Source organism: Puma concolor, chromosome A3 (genome assembly GCF_028749965.1).
Source record: "Puma concolor isolate L17-30 chromosome A3, mPumCon1.1.hap2, whole genome shotgun sequence".
Taxonomy (NCBI): Eukaryota; Metazoa; Chordata; class Mammalia; order Carnivora; family Felidae; genus Puma; species Puma concolor.
In genome coordinates, this window is record NC_141669.1 from 98,402,114 (window position 1) to 98,420,943 (window position 18,830).

The window sequence follows — 18,830 nt, forward strand, 5'->3', positions numbered from 1 at the left end:
CACATCTTACAGTATTTTTCCCCCCTTCGGTCGGTGTAAATTCAGGCCCCCTTGCAAGATGTTCCACATTGGAGGTGGAAGGAATCACTTGCTCATTGGTATTCTCGCTCCAATGGAAAACCTTTCCTCCCACCCCTTGAGCCAGTGAGTCACTTCCGCCCTTGAAACCTCTACAGCTTCCTTTCCTTTCTGGCCCTGGCCTGGCCATTTGGAGAGGGGCCAGGCCGTCGGGCCAGAAGGTGTTCAGGCAGGAGGCAGCACACCTTGAATGGCTTTGAAATCTCAGGAGGATCCTCCCCATAGGAGAAAATATCTGTGTGGTCTGACAAATGCTGGGTGTTGGATTCCAGATTCCGTGTTTTCCCTTTTATCTTAAAAACTCTAGGAAAGAAACTCCCATAGAAGGTAGTGCCTACCGCAGGTTTATTTTATGACTCATGGAAATTTCTTAAATGATAAATATTGGCTCAGCTATAGCCTGACATAAGAAACACTCAACTAGACCAGAGTCTATGGTTACAAGAAACAAGAAGAACGTATTCAACAAATAAACTGTGACTCTGTATCCAAGCTTTCAGAAGAAAAAAAGCAGAAAGTATTGCCTGGATTCCATGAGGTGGCTTGGCAAGCCACAATTTCATTTGTTTTTCTGGAGAACAAACTTTCCCAAGATGGTTGCAGTATCATCCTGGCCAGGAAACCGTTTCATATGCCTTTGGTTTTCTACTTTATTTAGTCCAGCCTCCTTTTGGCTAATATAATGAAAATGCTTCACCAACCATAAAAATTAATGAGGGTGAAGGAGGAAATATTTTCCCCTCAGAAAAAAAAAAAAAAGGAAAATAAATATTTTCTTTCCTGAGTAAAACTCCCTCTATCTCTGTGCATACACAAAGCTAGTCATTCTGCATAGATGTTAACAACCCAGACTATCAACTTGTTTCAAAGAAAATTCAGAAATTATGAGCCTTGGCGTGCCTGGGTGGCTCAGTCGAGCGTCCGACTTGGGCTCAGGTCGTGATCTCACGGTTCTTGGGTTCGAGCCCTGCGTCGGGCTCTGTGCTGACAGCTCAGAGCCTGGAGCCTGCTTCAAATTCTGTGTCTCCATGGGGCGCCTGGGTGGCGCAGTCGGTTAAGCGTCCGACTTCAGCCAGGTCACGATCTCGCGGTCCGTGAGTTCGAGCCCCGCGTCAGGCTCTGGGCTGATGGCTCGGAGCCTGGAGCCTGTTTCCGATTCTGTGTCTCCCTCTCTCTCTGCCCCTCCCCCGTTCATGCTCTGTCTCTCTCTGTCCCAAAAATAAATAAAAAACGTTGAAAAAAAAAATTAAAAAAAAAAAAATTCTGTGTCTCCCTCTCTGTTTGTTCCTCCCCTACTCACATGTGTCTCTCTTTCTCTCAAAAATAAATAAAAGATTTAAAAAATTAAATAAATAAATAAATAAATAATGAGCCTTAAATATGGCTCCTCCTGAGTAGGTTTAATTTCTCACAAAACGAAGTCAGCATTACCTTCCCATCAGCTGGTTTTATCTTCTAAAGAAAATGTGAATAGTAATATCCATACCCAATGAAAAGGCTAGCGTCACAACTTATCAAACCTAGTACTGAGTAGCTTGAATCTACCTTTTGCGAGCAGGTTTATCCTGTATAACTGTTGTAGGTTTGTTAACAGAGCAGCATTACTTGTAATGTTCTTTTTTTTTAATTTTTAAAATTTTTTTAACATTTATTTATTATTGAGAGACAGACAGAGCATGAGCATGGGAGGGGCAGAGACAGGAGGAGACACAGAATCTGAAGCAGGCTCCAAGCTCTGAGCTGTCAGCACAGAGTCCAACGCGGGGCTCAAACTCACAAACTGCAAGATCATGACCTGAGCCAAAGTCGGACGCTTAACAAACTGAGCCACCCAGGTGCCCCATTTTTCTTTTTAAGTTTATTTATTTATTTGAGAGAGCAGGGAAAAGAGGCAGAGGAAGGAGGAGAGAGAAGAGCAGGCTCCGTGCCCAGCTCAGAGCCCCACTTAGGGCCCCATCTCACAACCATGAGAATATGACCTGAACTGAAACCAAAGTCAGATGCTTAACCAACCAACCAAGCCACCCAGGCACCCCTACTTGTAATGTTCTTTAGAATCGGCTATCCCAACACACACACACACACACACACACACACTTTATAGAAGACTGGAGTCACGATAAATACATGGTGAGGAGGATTAATAAATAAAGTGAGAAAAGACTTAGGCCATAATTCCATGCTTCAAATAGAGCAGCCAAAGAGATTGGGTCCCAAGCCAGGGCCCTGGGAGGAGGAAGAACCAAATATGAAAAGGTGTTTTTAGTAAATCTGCCAGGCCATGCTGATAACTCTCCTAAAACCAGTCACAGGCATTCATACCTCCCTTGGGGAAGAGGAGACCATGTTGGGATAGCCGTGGACACCCAGAGCCAAGACTCTAGAGCACATTGCGAGGACATTGGACGGCAGAGAAACCGCTGAAGGCCATTCCATAGGCTCTTGTAGAAACCACCATGAGGTAGGAGAGTAACAAGGTGGCCGGCGTGATCTGGAACCCGAGTGCAATGGGAAGGGGTATGCAACAAGACACTGCATCCGACTGCCCTTTGCCCCAGCCGCTGAGAAACTTATCTCAAGTTTCTCCAGAGAGAGAAACTGCGAGAGCCAGATTAATCAGGGAGATGCACCATGGGGCCTGGTGTCGATACTGAGGAAACAGGACTTCCCCTCTGGAAAGCCATGGCCCTATGTATTTTTCCTCCCTTTGCTTCTCTGCTCATCTTATATTAATAAGCCTTGCAACCTGATGGGAAGGGAGCTTTCCCCACTGGAGAGGCCGTGGCAGGAGTGTCTCTGCAGGTAGTCAAGGTGATGCTGGCAACCACAGAGGCAGCAGTTGTGGGGAGGGCTCGGCAAGATCACCTTGCTTGCTGCGCCGAGAGAGAGGGAGCCCCCTGGGCCCTGAGCCAGGACAGAGATGGGCCCTGGGTCATTCTGGTGGTTAAGCCAAAGAGCAGTAGAAATAATTACAGAATGGAAATTGCTTTGTTGCATTTTTTCCCTAGTTATTAAAAAAAATGCAAGTTTGTTAGGAAAAGAAAAAACAACCCTGAAAAGAGAAAGAAAATAAGGGTTCCAAGGTCATCATTCCAACACCTTTTTGTCCAATAATTAAAAAGAATTAAAAGGGCGCCTGGGTGGCTCAGTTGGTTAAGTGTCCTACTTCGACTCAGGTCATGATCTCACGGTATGTGGGTTTGAGCTTCACGTCGGGCTCTGTGCCGACAGCTCAGAGCCTGGAGTCTGCTTCAGATTCTGTGTCTCACTCCCTCTCTTTCTCTCTCTCTCTCTGCCGCTCCCCTGCTCACACTCTGTCTCTCTCTCTCTCTCAAAAATAAACATTAAAAAAACTTCTAAAAAAAGAATTAAAAATTTTAATTATACAAATTGTCTAAGAATACCTTCTCCTTATTTTTTTTAAAAAAAGAAAAAGGCCACATAGAAAACTTCACCTTCACTGCCCTGCATTTCTTGGCCCCTCACCAAAATTAAGCCCTGTCGTTGGTGTGGAATGTGTCCTCCAGAGTTTGTGTTGTACATCCATACTCCATACCACACATTTGCACATATGCACATACACCATTGATGGACTAACACAGACATAGTTTTCGTATTCCTATGATTTAAAAAAAAAATGTTAATAGTACTCTTCATCATCAGCTTGCTTCCCTATGCTTGGAAGGCAACCAAATGGCTTGCTTTATCACTTCTCTCAGGTCTGTGCTCAGATGTCACCTCCTCAGTGAGGCTTTCCCTGATTACCCTGCCTAAAATTACCACACACAGCTAACCTTCCAGTTCCTTTCTCTGCTTTATGTTTCTCCATAACATTCATCATCAAACCTCCCACATTTTTCACTTGTTTTTCTTATCTACTTTCTATTCCTTCCCCCCCCCCCCATTTAAATATAAGGTCCACGAGAACAGGGATTTTAAACCATTTTTTTCACTTCTGTATTCCCAGTGCCTAGAAGAGTGTTAACACATAGTGAGTTGTGAATAAATATTTGTTGAATAAGTAAATGAGTTAAGTTCCAAAGAGTTGGTGGGAAGACATGGCAGGTGTAGACACCATGCCTACAGGGCAGCGGCCATCTTGTGAGCACAGACACCAAGCCACACACTGAGGACAGCAGAGTGAAGAGTGGTCCAAGATACCAGCCCTGAACTGCCTAACTCTAGACTCTGTGCCTGAAGACAAAAAGCAGATCTTATTTGGTTAAACTATTGTTGGCTACCTGCTGTGTGCACCTGCATGCAATCCTAGCTGATACCTACTCAGAAAAATTGAGATGTTTTCTGAGGGTAGAAAGAGAAGAGGGCTGGGGACAGAACCCGCAGGAACTCCAGTAGTTCAAAGATGTGAAGCTCAAGAGGATCCCTTCAAGAGGCTAAGAAACTGAAAACCCAGAAGCAAGTGCAATAACGGGCGTAAGAAAGGGAGCTTCAGGGGGCGCCTGGGTGGCTCAGTCGGTTGAGCGTCTGACTTCAGCTCAGGTCATGGTCTCATGGCTCATGAGTTTGAGCCCCGCATCGGGCTCTGTGCTGACAGCTCAGAGCCTGGAGCCTGCTTCCGATTCTGTGTCTTCCTCTCTCTCTAACCCACTCGCGTTCTGTCTCTGTCTCTCTCAAAAATAAATAAACATTAAAAAAAAAAAAAAGAAAGAAAGGGTGCTTCAAGAAGGGGAATGTAGTCAGCAGACTCAAATATTGATGAGCAGTCCTGGAGGGGAAATGGCATGTTGGACTGTGAACTTGGGGGCGGACGTTGAGAGAGTGTCTTTCTGAGGACTCCTATTTTCCCCATGAAGCAGCAGACATAACCATGTGTGGTGGCTAATTTTATGTGTCAAGTTGATTAGGCTTTGGTGCTTGATGGCTTGGTCAAATTCTAGTGAAGACATTGATGTGAAGATAGTTTGTAGATGTGATCAGCATAATCAGTAGACATGGACTGATCCGCATCCACTCAACTGAAGTCCTGAACAGCAAAATCTGAGATTTTCTGGAGAAGGAATTAGCTCAAGGATGTAACGATAGAAATCTTCCCTGGGGGTGCTTAGGTTTCTCAGTTGGTCCAGACATCTACATCTCAGCTCAGATCTTGATCTCAGGGTCATGAATTCAAGCCCCGCATTGGAGCGTGGAGCCCAGCATGGAGCCTACTTAGATAGATAGATAGATAGATAGATAGATAGATAGATAGATAGATAGATAGATAAAACAAAATAAGCTTTCCTGAATATCCAGCCTGCTGACCTGCCCTACAGATTTCAAACTCAAGACTGCAATCTCACCTCTTACTGGAAATGCCAGCCTGCCCTACAGATTTCAGACTTTCCAGCCCCAACAATTGCATAAGCCAACTCCTTGAAATAACCACCTCCCATATATATATATATATTCTGATGTGTATTTTGATGAATAGTGAAATTGAACATCTTTTCATGTATTTGGCCATGTGCCTTCTGTAAACTTGAACATTTCATATCAAACTCTAAAGTAATTCTTTGCTTCAGAACCATGAGCTACTTATATATGGTTCTTTTTCCTTTCATTTGAAAATGTCACAAATGGCTGATTTCTGAAACAGGTAAACTTCTCAGCTGATCTTGTCCTTCACTTTTCTGCTGGCTTTTTGTCTTTTTGCTCTTGATTTGTAATTTTCATTACCTAGTACTTTGTCTTTTGTGTAATACGCAAACCATCCCCCTGTGTTTATTTTAGCTTTTAACATTGTTTAGGGTTTGTTGTTCTTTATTGTGGTTTTTTTTTTTTTTTTTGTAACACAAAACAGTTTACGTTTTAGATAGGCAAATCTTCCAATCTTTTCCTCTGAGGCAGTCATTTGTCTTTAGAAACGTTGGCCTCGGGGCGCCTGGATGGCTCAGTGGGTAAGCGTCCGACTTCGGCTCAGGTCATGATCTCACGGTCTGTGAGTTCGAGCCCCATGTTGGGCTCTGTGCTCATAACTCAGAGCCCAGGGCCTGTTTCAGATTCTGTGTCTCCCTCTCTCTGACCCTCCCCCCTTCAAACTCTGTCTTTCTCTGTCTCACAAACAAATAAACATTAAAAAAATCTTAAAAAAAAAAAAAAAAGAAACATTGGCCTCATATACAGGCTTTCTGCTTTCACATGAAGAAGACACAAACAATCAGATTATCCAACAGATACATTGTACAGTTTAGGAATGGAGTTTATGGTGTTCATTACCGTTTTAGTGTCAAACCTCTGGATGCATGGGAAAGTCTTAATATATTATTTTTCCTAAAAACGCAAATGGTTTCGTTTACTGAAAAAGCCAGTTATTGGAACTGCTAAGAGTTTGGTGACTTTTGAAAAAAGAGGGATGTTTTCCTTTTCCATGGAGGCTTGGGTCTTCCACAGAACTGTGAAAAACACTGGATACCTCCCTAGCTTTGGGTGATGGATATTGAGGAAGAGTAAGCCGTTCAGAGCAGAATTAGGGTTGAAACTCCATTATTCTCAACATTGTGTTGATTTAATGGGCACTTACATACAAATGTTTTTAAGTTACATGATTTATTTCTTAATACCTCCATTAAAACCAGCATAGAATGAACACAGTTTTTTGTTTTGCTCTGTTGTATTATTGTCACTTAAGGGTTGACCCATTAAAACAAATATATAAACTTCAGAGGTGTCTCGGTGGCTCAGTCAGTTGAGCGTCAGATTTTAACTCAGGTCATGATCTCGCCGTTCGTGAGTTCGAGCCCCATGTCAGGCTCTGTGCTTAACAGCTCAGAGCCTGGAGCCTGCTTTGGATTCTGTGTCTCCCTCTCTCTCTGCCCCTCCCCTGATCATGCTCTGTCTCATTCTCTCCCCCCCCCCCCCGCAAATAAATAAAGATTAAAAAAAACCCAAAACATCCCAACTCTTGATTTCAGCTCAGGTCATGATCCTAAGCTCATGAGATCAAGCCCTGCGTTGGGCTCTGTGCTGACAGCATAGAGCTTGCTTGGGATTCTCTCTCTCCTCTCTCTCTTTGCCCCTTCTCTTGCTCATTCTTTCTCTCTCTCAAAAGAAATAAACATTAAAAAATAAATAAAGGAACTCCAGCTCATTTAATGATCTGAAAACAGTGATGCAGGGCTCTAGTAGCTGCTGCCAGTTCCCTTCCCGTGTCCCCTTCCACTCTCTCATGCTGAAGGCTGCAAACTCTGAACTTCCTGCCATTTTCTGTCCCGTGTCCTAGAGGGTGAATGCCCTTGGGAGCAGTTCCCAACCAAAGATGGACAGGGAGCTGTGGATAAGTACCCAGCTTCCTCCCTGCTTGGGTGGGATAGTTCTGTGGGGTGTCCTGTTCTGTCTCCTAGAGGTCCCAGATACAGGGAGCTCCTGCTGCCCACAGAGGTAGTGGTGATGACACCCCCGTGACTGGCCACCTTCCCTTCCTGCCTTACGTCCCCCATTCATCCACTGCTATGACATGATCATCTCCCAAATACACCACTTGTGCTCAGAGGCTGTTTCTGGGGGATTCCAAACTAAGACAAATGCTTAAAGTCCATCAGCCTATATGCAAAAAAAAAAAAAATAAATAATAATCTCTAATGTCTATTAAGCACTTACTATGTGCCACCCATCATTCTGAACACATTATGTAGCCCTCACAACATCTTTTGGGAACTACTATCACCCCCAGTTTCTAGATGGGGCATGTGAGGCTTAGAGAGATTAAGTCTCTTTTCTGAGACCATGTAGCTAATGGGTCACAAAGAATTATTAAAGTTTATTATTTATTTTTGAAAGAGAGAGAGAGCGCAAGTAAGGGAGAGGCAGAGAGAGAGAATCCCAAGCAGGCTCTGCACTCTTAGTGCAGAGCGCGACATGGGGCTCAAACTTAAGAAACCCTGAGATCACGACCTGAGCCAAAATCAGGAGTCAGACGCTTAACCAACTAAACCACTCAGGCACGCCATGGGTTGCAGAGAATTTAAACCTAGACCATTGAACTCAAGTGTCCATGATTTTAGTCCATACATCCTATGGCACAGTGTATCAGTTTACTTCAAATAACTTCACTGGTACATTATTTAATAGGCCTTGGGAGGGCATTTTGCTGATAGTTGAACTGACTGATTTTTTTTGCAGTCCCCAGCAATCATAATGTTGCCTAACTTGGATCATCTGCACTCATCCAACTGAAGTCCGAGTCACTGCAAGAAGCTTCTGTTTTCTTCCAACCACGTCAAGAAGTTTTCTCCTGGCTCTTCTAACATGTGAGTCTGTTTTTGCTGCTAACTGCAGTTCCTGCTGTTTTTGTCAGACCTAGCTGCCCGGCTTACAATTTATTGTATGATAAAGGTCACCATTTAATGCCCTAATAATCAGCTGAGCGGATCCAGGATTTTAGCTGGATGTGATGTTGTGCAAGGCACGTTCATTATTGGTTTGAAAGGCAGCATTTCACGGGCTCTGGATGACCGTTATTTGAACTGAAATAGTCTTCCAGCCGCTGACCTTATCAAGTTTTTTTCTTTGTTACACGGCAAAATATTATGCTCTCCTTCTGGTCCCACTGTCGGTCTTCAGAAAGAGTAAAACAAAGGTTTTGTGGTTCCTAGAAAATGTTATAAAATTGTTTTCCAAGTTAGGTCATTGCAGTTGCAAAATTCTTGTTTTGGTCAAACAGTTGGCCAAAAACAACAGAGGCAGTGGTCAGTCATTATTTCAGGAAAAAGAAATCTTGGGCTTTGCTAAGGATTGCTACCTTCCTTTCCACTGGAACAGAGACCAAGTCCTCCAGCTGGGCCTAAACTAGTCTTGAGATCAATCTCTTTCTCTCCTTGCAGAGATACACTTTAATTTACTGGCTGATTTCCCTAGGTTTTAAAATGGCCCCATAAAAGTTTGGAAGGCATTTTAACTTTATAAGGCAATTATAGGAAATTAATTGTCAGAAACTTCTTGAGCCAACTCGAAATCAAAACAAACCATTTTCTCAGGCTGTAGACTCTAATTCTGCTCTAATTTTTTTAACTGAGTATTTGAATTTAGGGGACTTTTTTCAATAATGTACTTAGGAAGGCTGGTTCTCTTCTTTGAGTTTGCAGGGATTGAAGAAAGAACAAGTTTCTACCCATCAATTTCAGCCCCTGTGTTATAGCAAATACTCGGCGCCCAGGAAGAGACAAGCGACAAGCGCTAGGGAATCAGAAAAGACTTTTTATTTGTCACTGGTGCCGGCCCAGCGGAGTCAACTCCAAAGGCTGAGCATCTGGCTTGGGTTATACTGATCTTTTATACATATGTGCTTCCGGGTTGGGCGGGACTAGTATACTCAAGCTTCAGATTCCTGGCTTCTGGCTGATGTAAGAGGCAAGCAAGATTGCAGAAGCCAAAAGCATGCAGGGGGACTATCTGGCCTTGGACATCTGGCTGGCCCTTTTTATTTGCATTTACCAGCTTTCCTTCTCAATTGGAGAGATGGATCAGTATTATTTCATAGTTAACATGATTCCAGTGAATGTTGAACAGCTGAGTTTCAAGGGAAGAAATGTCTTTATAGTGTTTGTCAACTCCTGTGGTGTGAAAACTCCCACTATTGCTGATTTCAAGCTATCAGTGAGGTGTTAACCAGCAACCCAAATTCCTGGAAATAAAATAGTTGGGTCTTATAAGCTCCTGAGAGGCAGCTCCAGAATAATACTGCAAGTGACTCAGCCAAATAGTGCCCCAAATGCAGGCTTGGGGACACTGGTGTGTTGTCCCTGCGATGTCCTGGAATTGGCCTTAGAGGTCACTAGGATATCACATAGCAAATCGTGACAAAAAGTGGCATTTTCAGATCCAGTGTGTGTGTTACCCAAAAACCCAGGTTAGTTTGAAAAAATAATGTACCCCGGAGAGCTGGACCCTAAATGTCCCGTTTAATTCTCATCCTTTCAGATTCTAAGTCCTATGATTAGGGTCATTGAGGATAATCCAGAAGGCATTTTAGACACAGGGGCCACTCACAGCTCTGTGGCTTGTTTAAACTGCTATGTTCAGCACAGGCTGACCACAGAACAGAACAAGCAGCCGGAATCCAGCTTGGATGCCACCCTTTGTAATGGACTACATTTCAGGTTTACATCTGAAAAGCCACAGAGGCTGAGGATGCCTCGGGAATGTCTTCATTATCTATCACTTGAGGGCATCTCTTCTTTTTATTCATCTTCTTAAAATAGAAAGCTCTTTTTCAAGGAAGTTTTTTTTTTTTCTTTTATTGTGTCTAGTCATTCTGCTGACTGGTGCACTGTTTTCTTTCTTAACGAATGGATTTTTGTCCTGTCCCTCTATATTCCTTCTAACGATGGGAGACAACAGAAATCTAGTCATCACAGTGGAGAGCAAAGCAAATTTCAACTGAGGGCTGCTTACAAAATTTGACTACATCTTTTGAAACAGCCCAGTCAGCAAACATGGAGTAAGAGGGCCAGGCCTCTGGTACAGCTATTGATAAGAGCCTCGAGCTTCGTCTTTGGCCAAGCGATACTCAGCTTCCCCATCTGAAAGTTTCAAGATGAAACTTCCCAACACTCAAAAACTTTGTCTTGATTTCAAGTTTCTTTCTAAGTTTCATTTGTTGTTTAATTCATTTTAGCGGATACAGTGTTTCAGAAGCTTTACTGGTTGATGAATGAGATTTTGCATCCGCCAGGGTTCTTCTGTATCTGGTGGGAAATAAACGGTATAAACAAAGAGCTTAACTGAAGAGAATTCAATGAAGAGACAACCTCCAGAGCTGTGAGCAGGGTTAAGGGAATCATCAAAGCGTGATAAAGGGCCCAGAACTAACAACAGCAGGAAGCATGAGATGCCATGAAGGGGTGATTTTGCTTAGAGGGGAGAGGGAAACAGGAAGGAAGTCTCTGTGATCTCCTGCCAGCGACCCCCATTTGCGAAACCCTACAGGAAGACCGAGGGCACGGAGTCAGGGGAAGCAATCTAGGAGGGCTAACCTTCTAGGGTTTCCAGCAGCCTGGGGAAGGATGGAAGATGGATCCCTGGACCAATCCTCTGGTGGAGAGTGGGCACTGTAGAATGAACAGCATTGACATCTGCCTTGCCTTTAAAGAGCTCTAGGCTAGTTAGAACAATCGCGTGAACAGGTCTGCCTGGGTAGTGGAGAGGTGGAGCCTTAGCCAGGAGCCTTAGAGAGGCATCTTGGCTAAGCCTATGGTGGGCTCAGGTGTGTGGAACTGAAGACCTCTCAATAGTCTTCTTCATAAATTAATTTGCATGAGCTGATGGGTGGGTGTGGGGGGTTGTTCAAGGGAGTAAGGAAGATATTGCTTTCCAAAACCAAGGGGCAAAGACAAATGAAGAAAAGGATGGTATCTGCTGGGTGAGAAGAAAAGTCAGAAGACAAAAATATTAGATAAATGAAGGGGTAGGAGTTAGTAAGTGTCAACCATGAGCTGGTGGTAGAGAGTGGAGTAGTAGGGTAATTCACATCATTACAGTCCTTTTGCAAATGAGCTAACAAGGAAGATGGTTGGAATAGGTAGTTCTTTGAATTTTGGTCAGGCTCATATGCCCGCCGAACAATGGCGCTCTTACTCAAACAGGCTATTGTTACAAATTTCACTGGAAAACTTCATGTGGAGTTTAAGTCCAAGAATTGAAGGTTAGAGCTTAAAATATACAGTCTTAGCATCCCTTACTATACTTTCAAACTGTGTGCAGAGTCTGAAAATAGTGGATAAAGTAGCTTGGAATATCATCCCTCCCAATTTCAGGTTAAAGCTATAAAGTTGGGTGAACTTGAGAAGATAAGAATATCTTCTCTTATGAAATAGTTAAATCAGTTCCTCTTGATATCCATGGGAAAGTAGGTATGGCCCTATAAAAATGATATACCAGATGTATGCTTCAATCTGTGAATGTATATTTCTATCAGAAATGCCTTCGTGGATATGTGTGCCTAATTCCTTGGTATCCGTTTCCTAAGTAGTACAAACCAGGGGCTCGCACATCCTCCTTTTAGGGCAAAATGGGCATGCCGGTTGGCCAACTGTGACTCCATGATACATCAAACCACTTGACAATCTATTCCCAGAAGAAAAGGAGCTGTGGTTCAGATGTAGGCTGACCCAGCTTAAGAGTGGTGGTGGGTCTCTTTAATGATATCTTAAAGAGAAGTACAGAGCAGAAATATGAATAGCGTGGCTAGCTTTAAATTCACAAGAAATTATAACTGTGAAAGAGCCTTCTCCAAACTTGGTCCTGAGGATGGCGCCTGCTGGGACAATGACTCATTTCTGCGTCCCTGAGGTCATGGGTATGGTCACTTTTCATGCATGACCAGAATGATGATGAATGAGCAGGTGTAGCAATGTCTAAGAGACATTCCGAGGTAGTGCCCCATTGTCTGGTGTTCAGGGAAGGTAAGTCCACATGTATTTCAAAAGCCCTTCATTATTAGTGGTGTTAAACTCCCACCATAATCATCAGTGAAACCCTGGTTGCTGAGACCATGATACCATCTCATAAATCAAAGGAGCAAGGAGCATTTTTGTATTTTCTTGCTGTTACTAAGAAATATCTATTCTCAGCACAATTTTCCCAGAGGTGTTTGGGATTTGGGGAGGGGAGTGATTTTTCTTTTGTTATAATTTCAAATTTGTAGAAATGTTGCATATGCCCTTTACCCAAACCTACCAATTATATACATTTTTCTCCATTTGCTTTTTTATTCTCTGTATTTGTTTTTATACGTGTGTATTGTATATGCATGTATATTACTTATTTTCTGACCAAATGAGGGTAAATTGGACACTGTGACTCATTATTCTTTAAACTAGCATGTATTTCCTAAGAACAAGGTCATTTTCTTACATGCCATAGTACAATTACCAAAAGCAGCCATTTTTTTTAAATTTTTTTTTTTTTTTTAACGTTTATTTATTTTTGAGACAGGGAGAGACAGAGCATGAACAGGGGAGGATCAGAGAGAGGGAGACACAGAATCTGAAACAGGCTCCATGCTCTGAGCTGCCAGCACAGAGCCCGACGCGGGGCTCGAACTCATGGACCGCGAGATCATGACCTGAGCCGAAGTCGGCTGCTTAACCGACTGAGCCACCCAGGCGCCCCCAAAGCAGCCATTTTAACACTTGTAATAATATTATTGTTATTATTTGAATGTTTATTTATTTTTGAGAGAGAAAGAGAGCACGAGCAGGGGAGGGACAGAGAGAGAGACAGGGAGACACAGAATCTGAAGCAGGCTCTGGCTCTGTGCTGACCAGAGCCCAGTGTGGGGCTCGACCCCACCAATGATGGTGAGATCATGACCTGAGCTGAAATTGGACGTTTAATGGACTGAGCCACCCAGGTGCCCCAACACTTGTAATATTATTATCTAATTTGTATTCCTTATCCAAATTTCACCGATCATCACAATAATAATCCTTTATAGCTTTTTTTTCTTAGTCTAAAATCCTATTCAGTATAGGATTGTGCGTTGCATTTAGTTGTCATGCCTTGTCCTGGTGCGCATCAGTCGAAAAGCCCAAGGAACATATCTGTCATCCAACAAATTTGGGTTTGTTGATTCTTACTTCAGTTTCTGTACCAGACCCTGAGAAAGGCTGGTTGGTGCTCAGTGCCCTCCTGCCTTTGATAGTGTTTGAATTTGCGGCTTTACTTTCCCGGAAGTCTTCATAGTTATCCGTGTGTGTGCAGCTGGAGATTGAGACTTGCTTCTGATGTTTCCCCATCTGTTATTACTCTTCATGCGGACTCATCACTTACAGGGTAGCTAAGCATACTATGAAGGCTGGGGCCTGATGGGGAGGCCACCCTAAGAGAGCAGGGGCTGGGGAGCCAGGGGTCTGCCCTTTCCCTTGGGTTTGCTGGTCACCCTACTGGAAATGAAGCTTTCCAGGATGGCTTGTCTTTGGGGTCGATCCAGTTTTGTGGAAAGGCTTCAGGCTGTTCATCTGCACATCCTTCTGTCCCCTTTGCAATCAACAATCGCTCTCTGGGCGACCAGGAGGCAGGGTGTTCACTCTGAGGGCGGAGTGGCCCTCTTGTGGCAGACATTTATATATCCTGGGAAATGGATGGCCTATAAAAGAAGAGCAAACGGAAGAATCAGAATGTTAGAGCAGTATATCGGTTTGCTTGGGCTGCCATAACAAAGAAACACAGACTGGGTGGCCTCAACAGCAGAGATTCACTTTTTTTTTTTATAGCTGTGGAGTCTTGAAGTCTGAGACTGAGGTATCGGCAGAGTTGGTTTCTCCTTGGCTGCAGATGGCCACCTTCTCCCTGTATCCTCACATGGTCTTCTCTCTGTATGTATGTCTGTGTCCTCATCTACTCTTCTTATAAGGACACCAGTCACACTGGATTAGGGCCCACTCATATGACCTCATTTTACCTTAATTACCTCTTTAAAGGCCCTATCTCCAAATACGGTTTCATTCTAAGGCCCTGGGGGTTAGGACTAAAATGTGGTTTATTTGTTTTTATTCTTTACTAATTTTTTTAATGTTTATTATTTATTTTGGGGGGGGCAGGGATAGAGAGCGAGGGAGACACAGGATCCAAAGCAGTCTCCAGGCTCTGAGCTGTCAGCAGAGTCCAACGTGGGGCTCAAAGCCATGAACCGTGAGATAGTGACCTGAGCCAAAGTCAGATGCTCAATTGACTGAGCCACCCAGGTGCCCCTAAAACGTGAATTTTAGAGGACACAATTTGGCCCCTAACAAGCAGAAAGGAGATCTTAGAGATTGTTTTGCTCAAATCCATCATTTTAGAAAACAGATTAACTGAATTGTTCAAGACCACACAACTAGAAAACAGCAGAGACCCGGCATTTACATGAATGTTCTATACTACTCTTTGTGTCTGGAAAAAGCCCACAGCAAACTCAGGATGTATGTAAACTGAAAGAGAAAGCTCAAAGTTGTAGAATATGAAGTTGACTAAAAGGCAAACATCGGGGCGCCTGGGTGGCGCAGTCGGTTAAGCGTCCGACTTCAGCCAGGTCACGATCTCGCGGTCCGTGAGTTCGAGCCCCGCGTCGGGCTCTGGGCTGATGGCTCAGAGCCTGGAGCCTGTTTCCGATTCTGTGTCTCCCTCTCTCTCTGCCCCTCCCCCGTTCATGCTCTGTCTCTCTCTGTCCCAAAATAAATAAAAAATGTTGAAAAAAAAAATTTAAAAAAAAAAAAAAAAAAAAAAAAAAAAAAAAAAAGGCAAACATCTATGCCTATTTTACTCAGGCTTTTAAAATAGTTGTTCAGGGGGCGCCTGGGTGGCGCAGTCGGTTGAGCGTCCGACTTCAGCCAGGTCACGATCTTGCGGTCCGTGAGTTCGAGCCCCGCGTCGGGCTCTGGGCTGATGCCTCAGAGCCTGGAGCCTGCTTCTGATTCTGTGTCTCCCTCTCTCTCTGCCCCTCCCCCGTTCATGCTCTCTCTCTGTCCCAAAAATAAATAAACGTTGAAAAAAAATTAAAAAAAAATAAAAAATAAAAAAAAATAAATAAAATAGTTGTTCAGTTCTTTAATCAAGAATGCTAATTAAAAATTTTAAGAAGCACCATATATGCAATTAGCTTTAAATGACAATAAGATGTGATGAATATAAAACCTGGTATATGACACGAGTATCCGATTATGTACATATATGTGTTCTTAGATGACTGTCATCACCATGCATCTGGTATTTTGTTTTTCTGCTCCCCTTCATGTTTGTTATAAACATTCTCACTTATATCATCATGTCTTCCACATGCTTATAATGGTTATAGACCATTTTCTCCTGTTGTTACTACACAGTTGGCTAAACCATCTTCCTCTCTGTCCTTCTCTCTCTCTCTTTGCTGTTACACACATATATATGGCTATAAGGTAAAGGAAGTGATGTTTATTAAATGCCTACACTGCAAAATGCTTAACATAGAAGAGGATCGGGATTTCCACAAACGGTTTTGAAAGTAATTTCCAACTTTCTTTGAGAAATTGCGATTATACAACACCCATATATCCTTTACCAAGATTGACGTATTGTCACTATTTTGCCTCATCTCCTTTCTCTCTCTTTCTCCATACATTTTTATGTTTATGTCTATGTTTATATTTACACATGTCATGCTTTTCAGAACTTATTTTATTTTATTTTGCTTTTCAGCATTTTTTCAGAGTAAGTTGCATATATCATGTGTTTCACCCCTAGATGGCTAAGAATATATTTTCTAAGAATAAAGATATCATTTTACTTAACTGTGCTATAGTCAGAAACTTCAGTGAATTTAACATTGACACAATTCTTTTACCTAATTGAGTGTCCATAGTCTAATTTTGTCAAGGGATCTAGCGATGACCTTTATAGCACTTTCTTCTCTTCCAAATGTAGGATGGGGTCTAGGAACAGTATTGCATGTAGATGCTGTGATTCCTTAGTTTCCTTTCATCTGGAATATTTCTCTAGTCTCTTTTTTTCTTTTCTGGTATTTACATTTTGGAAGAATATCATCCCCTTCTATTTTTATTAATAGAATGTTTCTTATTTTGGGTTTGCGTGGATGTTTCCTTATGATTAGATTCAGGCTAGACATTCAGGTCACGTGGGCCAGAATAAGAGAGGCAGCATTCCCAGACAAACCAAGAAACTCTTGAGAATAAAAGAGGGTGCTATCTAAAAATTTTTTTTTTCAACGTTTATTTATTTTTGGGACAGAGAGAGACAGAGCATGAACGGGGGAGGGGCAGAGAGAGAGGGAGACACAGAATCGGAAACAGGCTCCAGGCTCTGAGCCATCAGCCCAGAGCCTGACGCGGGGCTCGAACTCCCAGACCGCGAGATCGTGACCTGGCTGAAGTCGGACGCTTAACCGACTGCGCCACCCAGGCGCCCCTTTTTTAAAAATTTTTTTTTTCAACGTTTATTTATTTTTGGGACAGAGAGAGACAGAAGGAGGGTGCTATCTATACTTGTGCCGAGATAGATGCGTAAACGTGGATCATCTCAGGCAAACTGAGATGTATGACGAGCCTCTTCCTGTAAGTGATTATTCCCATTGCCCGGTGTCCATACTGGAACCTGACTGGCTAGGTCACTTGCTAAGGTGGTGGGGTCAAAAGCTAACCTCAGCTACTTTGGCTGCCTGTGGCAGACCAGAAATGCCCTGTGATCAGCCCTCGGGCCCTGGGAGTGGTGGGTAAATCTCCAGCTCTTTCACCCTTGGGTGGGGTGGCTCTGAGGTGCCTGTACTGAGCTATCTCCCAGAGTTTCCAGTGCGACTGACCCCCATTGTCTGCCGCAGCATGGTGACTGGCTTGTTATCACAAACCGTGTTTGGCCTTCCTTGTCTCCCTCCTGCCTCCCTGCAGGCCCTTCCTGGGGATTACCTTCCAGATAAACTACTTGCACTTTAACTCTTGTTTCAGGGTCTGCTTCGGGGGAGCCCAAACTAAAATGACCAGGAGAGGGGGAATCCAGCTGTCGATTAGTGCTCATTGTCATACTTTATGGCCAGTTAAAAAACAGGATTCAAGAACAAGTCACAAAGTCACAAACCAGCCAGAGGTCCCACAGAAGAAGCTAACTACACCAGCTTAGTTTCTTTCCTCCTGTGAGAGGAAAACCCAACTAATTATAGTAACATTCCGATAGGAAATATTTACACTTTTACACTCCGCATCAACAGAGCGGAGCAGGATATCATGATAATACCATTGCCCTGGTACAGGACAGGGCAAAGTATACAAATCTAGGGAATCTATCCTTTTAGGGAAAAATACTAACTTTCAAAAACAAAAATCTAGGTGAGAAAGAGAGATTTAAAAATCCTATGCTGTCACAAGTAAAACTTCATTATAAAATGGGTCTTAGTCTGATGATCAACGGCTTGGGTTACGTTGGACCGTACAAACGTGTTCCGTGTTCAAACCAAAAGCCAGTCAGTCCATATTCAAAATTCAGTATCTGGTGATTTTTTTTTCTCCGAAGTCACTCAGTTTCCCCAGAGAATTTTCTCCTGCCCCAGGGAAATACATGCCAGGTGACCAGCACCCTAGAAGAGAAGTGAAGCGGTAAATGGAGAGATGGAGATTGTACAGCTCATCTTTCATGATGCATCCACTGTCTTAATTCCTTTGTTCCAGTATGGTCTTATCCTGTCCTTAGCTGTGTTTCAACTAGGTGACTTTCAACTCAAGACCTCTCCCGTTCAGTTTCACTCAGCTTTGCCAGGCTGCACAGGAATGGGGTAGGCGATCTGAAATTCTAACTGCTTCTTGGGCCCTGGGCTAACCCTATGGCTTTTCAGCTCTACCCTTCACCCCCACCTTCTGTTGTATCTGGTACATCCAGTTACTTTTTTTTTTTTTTTTAATTTTTTTAATGTTTATTTATTTTTGAGAGAGAGAGAGATAGAGTGCGAGTTGGGGGAGGGACAGAGAGAGAGGGAGACACAGGATCTGAAGCAGAATCCAAGCTCTGAGCTGTCTGCACAAGAGCCTGACGTGGGGCTGGAACTCACCAGCTGTGAGATCATGACCTGAGCTGAAGTTGAATGCTTAACCAACTGAGTCACCCAAGCGCCCCTGGTACATCCAATTCGTAAGCTTTTCTGAGACTCCTCTAGGTGAACCATCTTGTTTTCCTTTCCCAGTGCCCTTTGCCCCATGTAGGTGTCAGCTTGCTTCACTCCATTAAGTCAGTTGCCACTAATCTCTCTGTTCAGCCCTCTGAAAATTTGTTGGTATATCTTGTCCACTGTGATCTTTTCT

The 18,830-nt window shown here is 43.3% G+C and overlaps 1 protein-coding gene across 6 annotated transcripts in view; it reads left to right on the forward strand.

The window, feature by feature from the left end:
• Positions 1-18,830, forward strand: part of BFSP1 (beaded filament structural protein 1) — a 70,938-nt gene that overhangs the window by 8,724 nt on the left and 43,384 nt on the right. For 5 of the 6 annotated variants that reach the window (XM_086701635.1, XM_086701631.1, XM_086701632.1 and 2 more), the window contains exons 3-4: positions 8,197-8,324; positions 18,241-18,307. In XM_086701635.1, the coding sequence (XP_086557761.1) occupies positions 18,303-18,307 (5 nt within the window). In that variant the 5' untranslated portion in view covers positions 8,197-8,324; positions 18,241-18,302. The remainder of the gene's footprint in view (positions 1-8,196; positions 8,325-18,240; positions 18,308-18,830) is intronic. The other variant, XM_086701637.1, reaches the window with a different exon arrangement.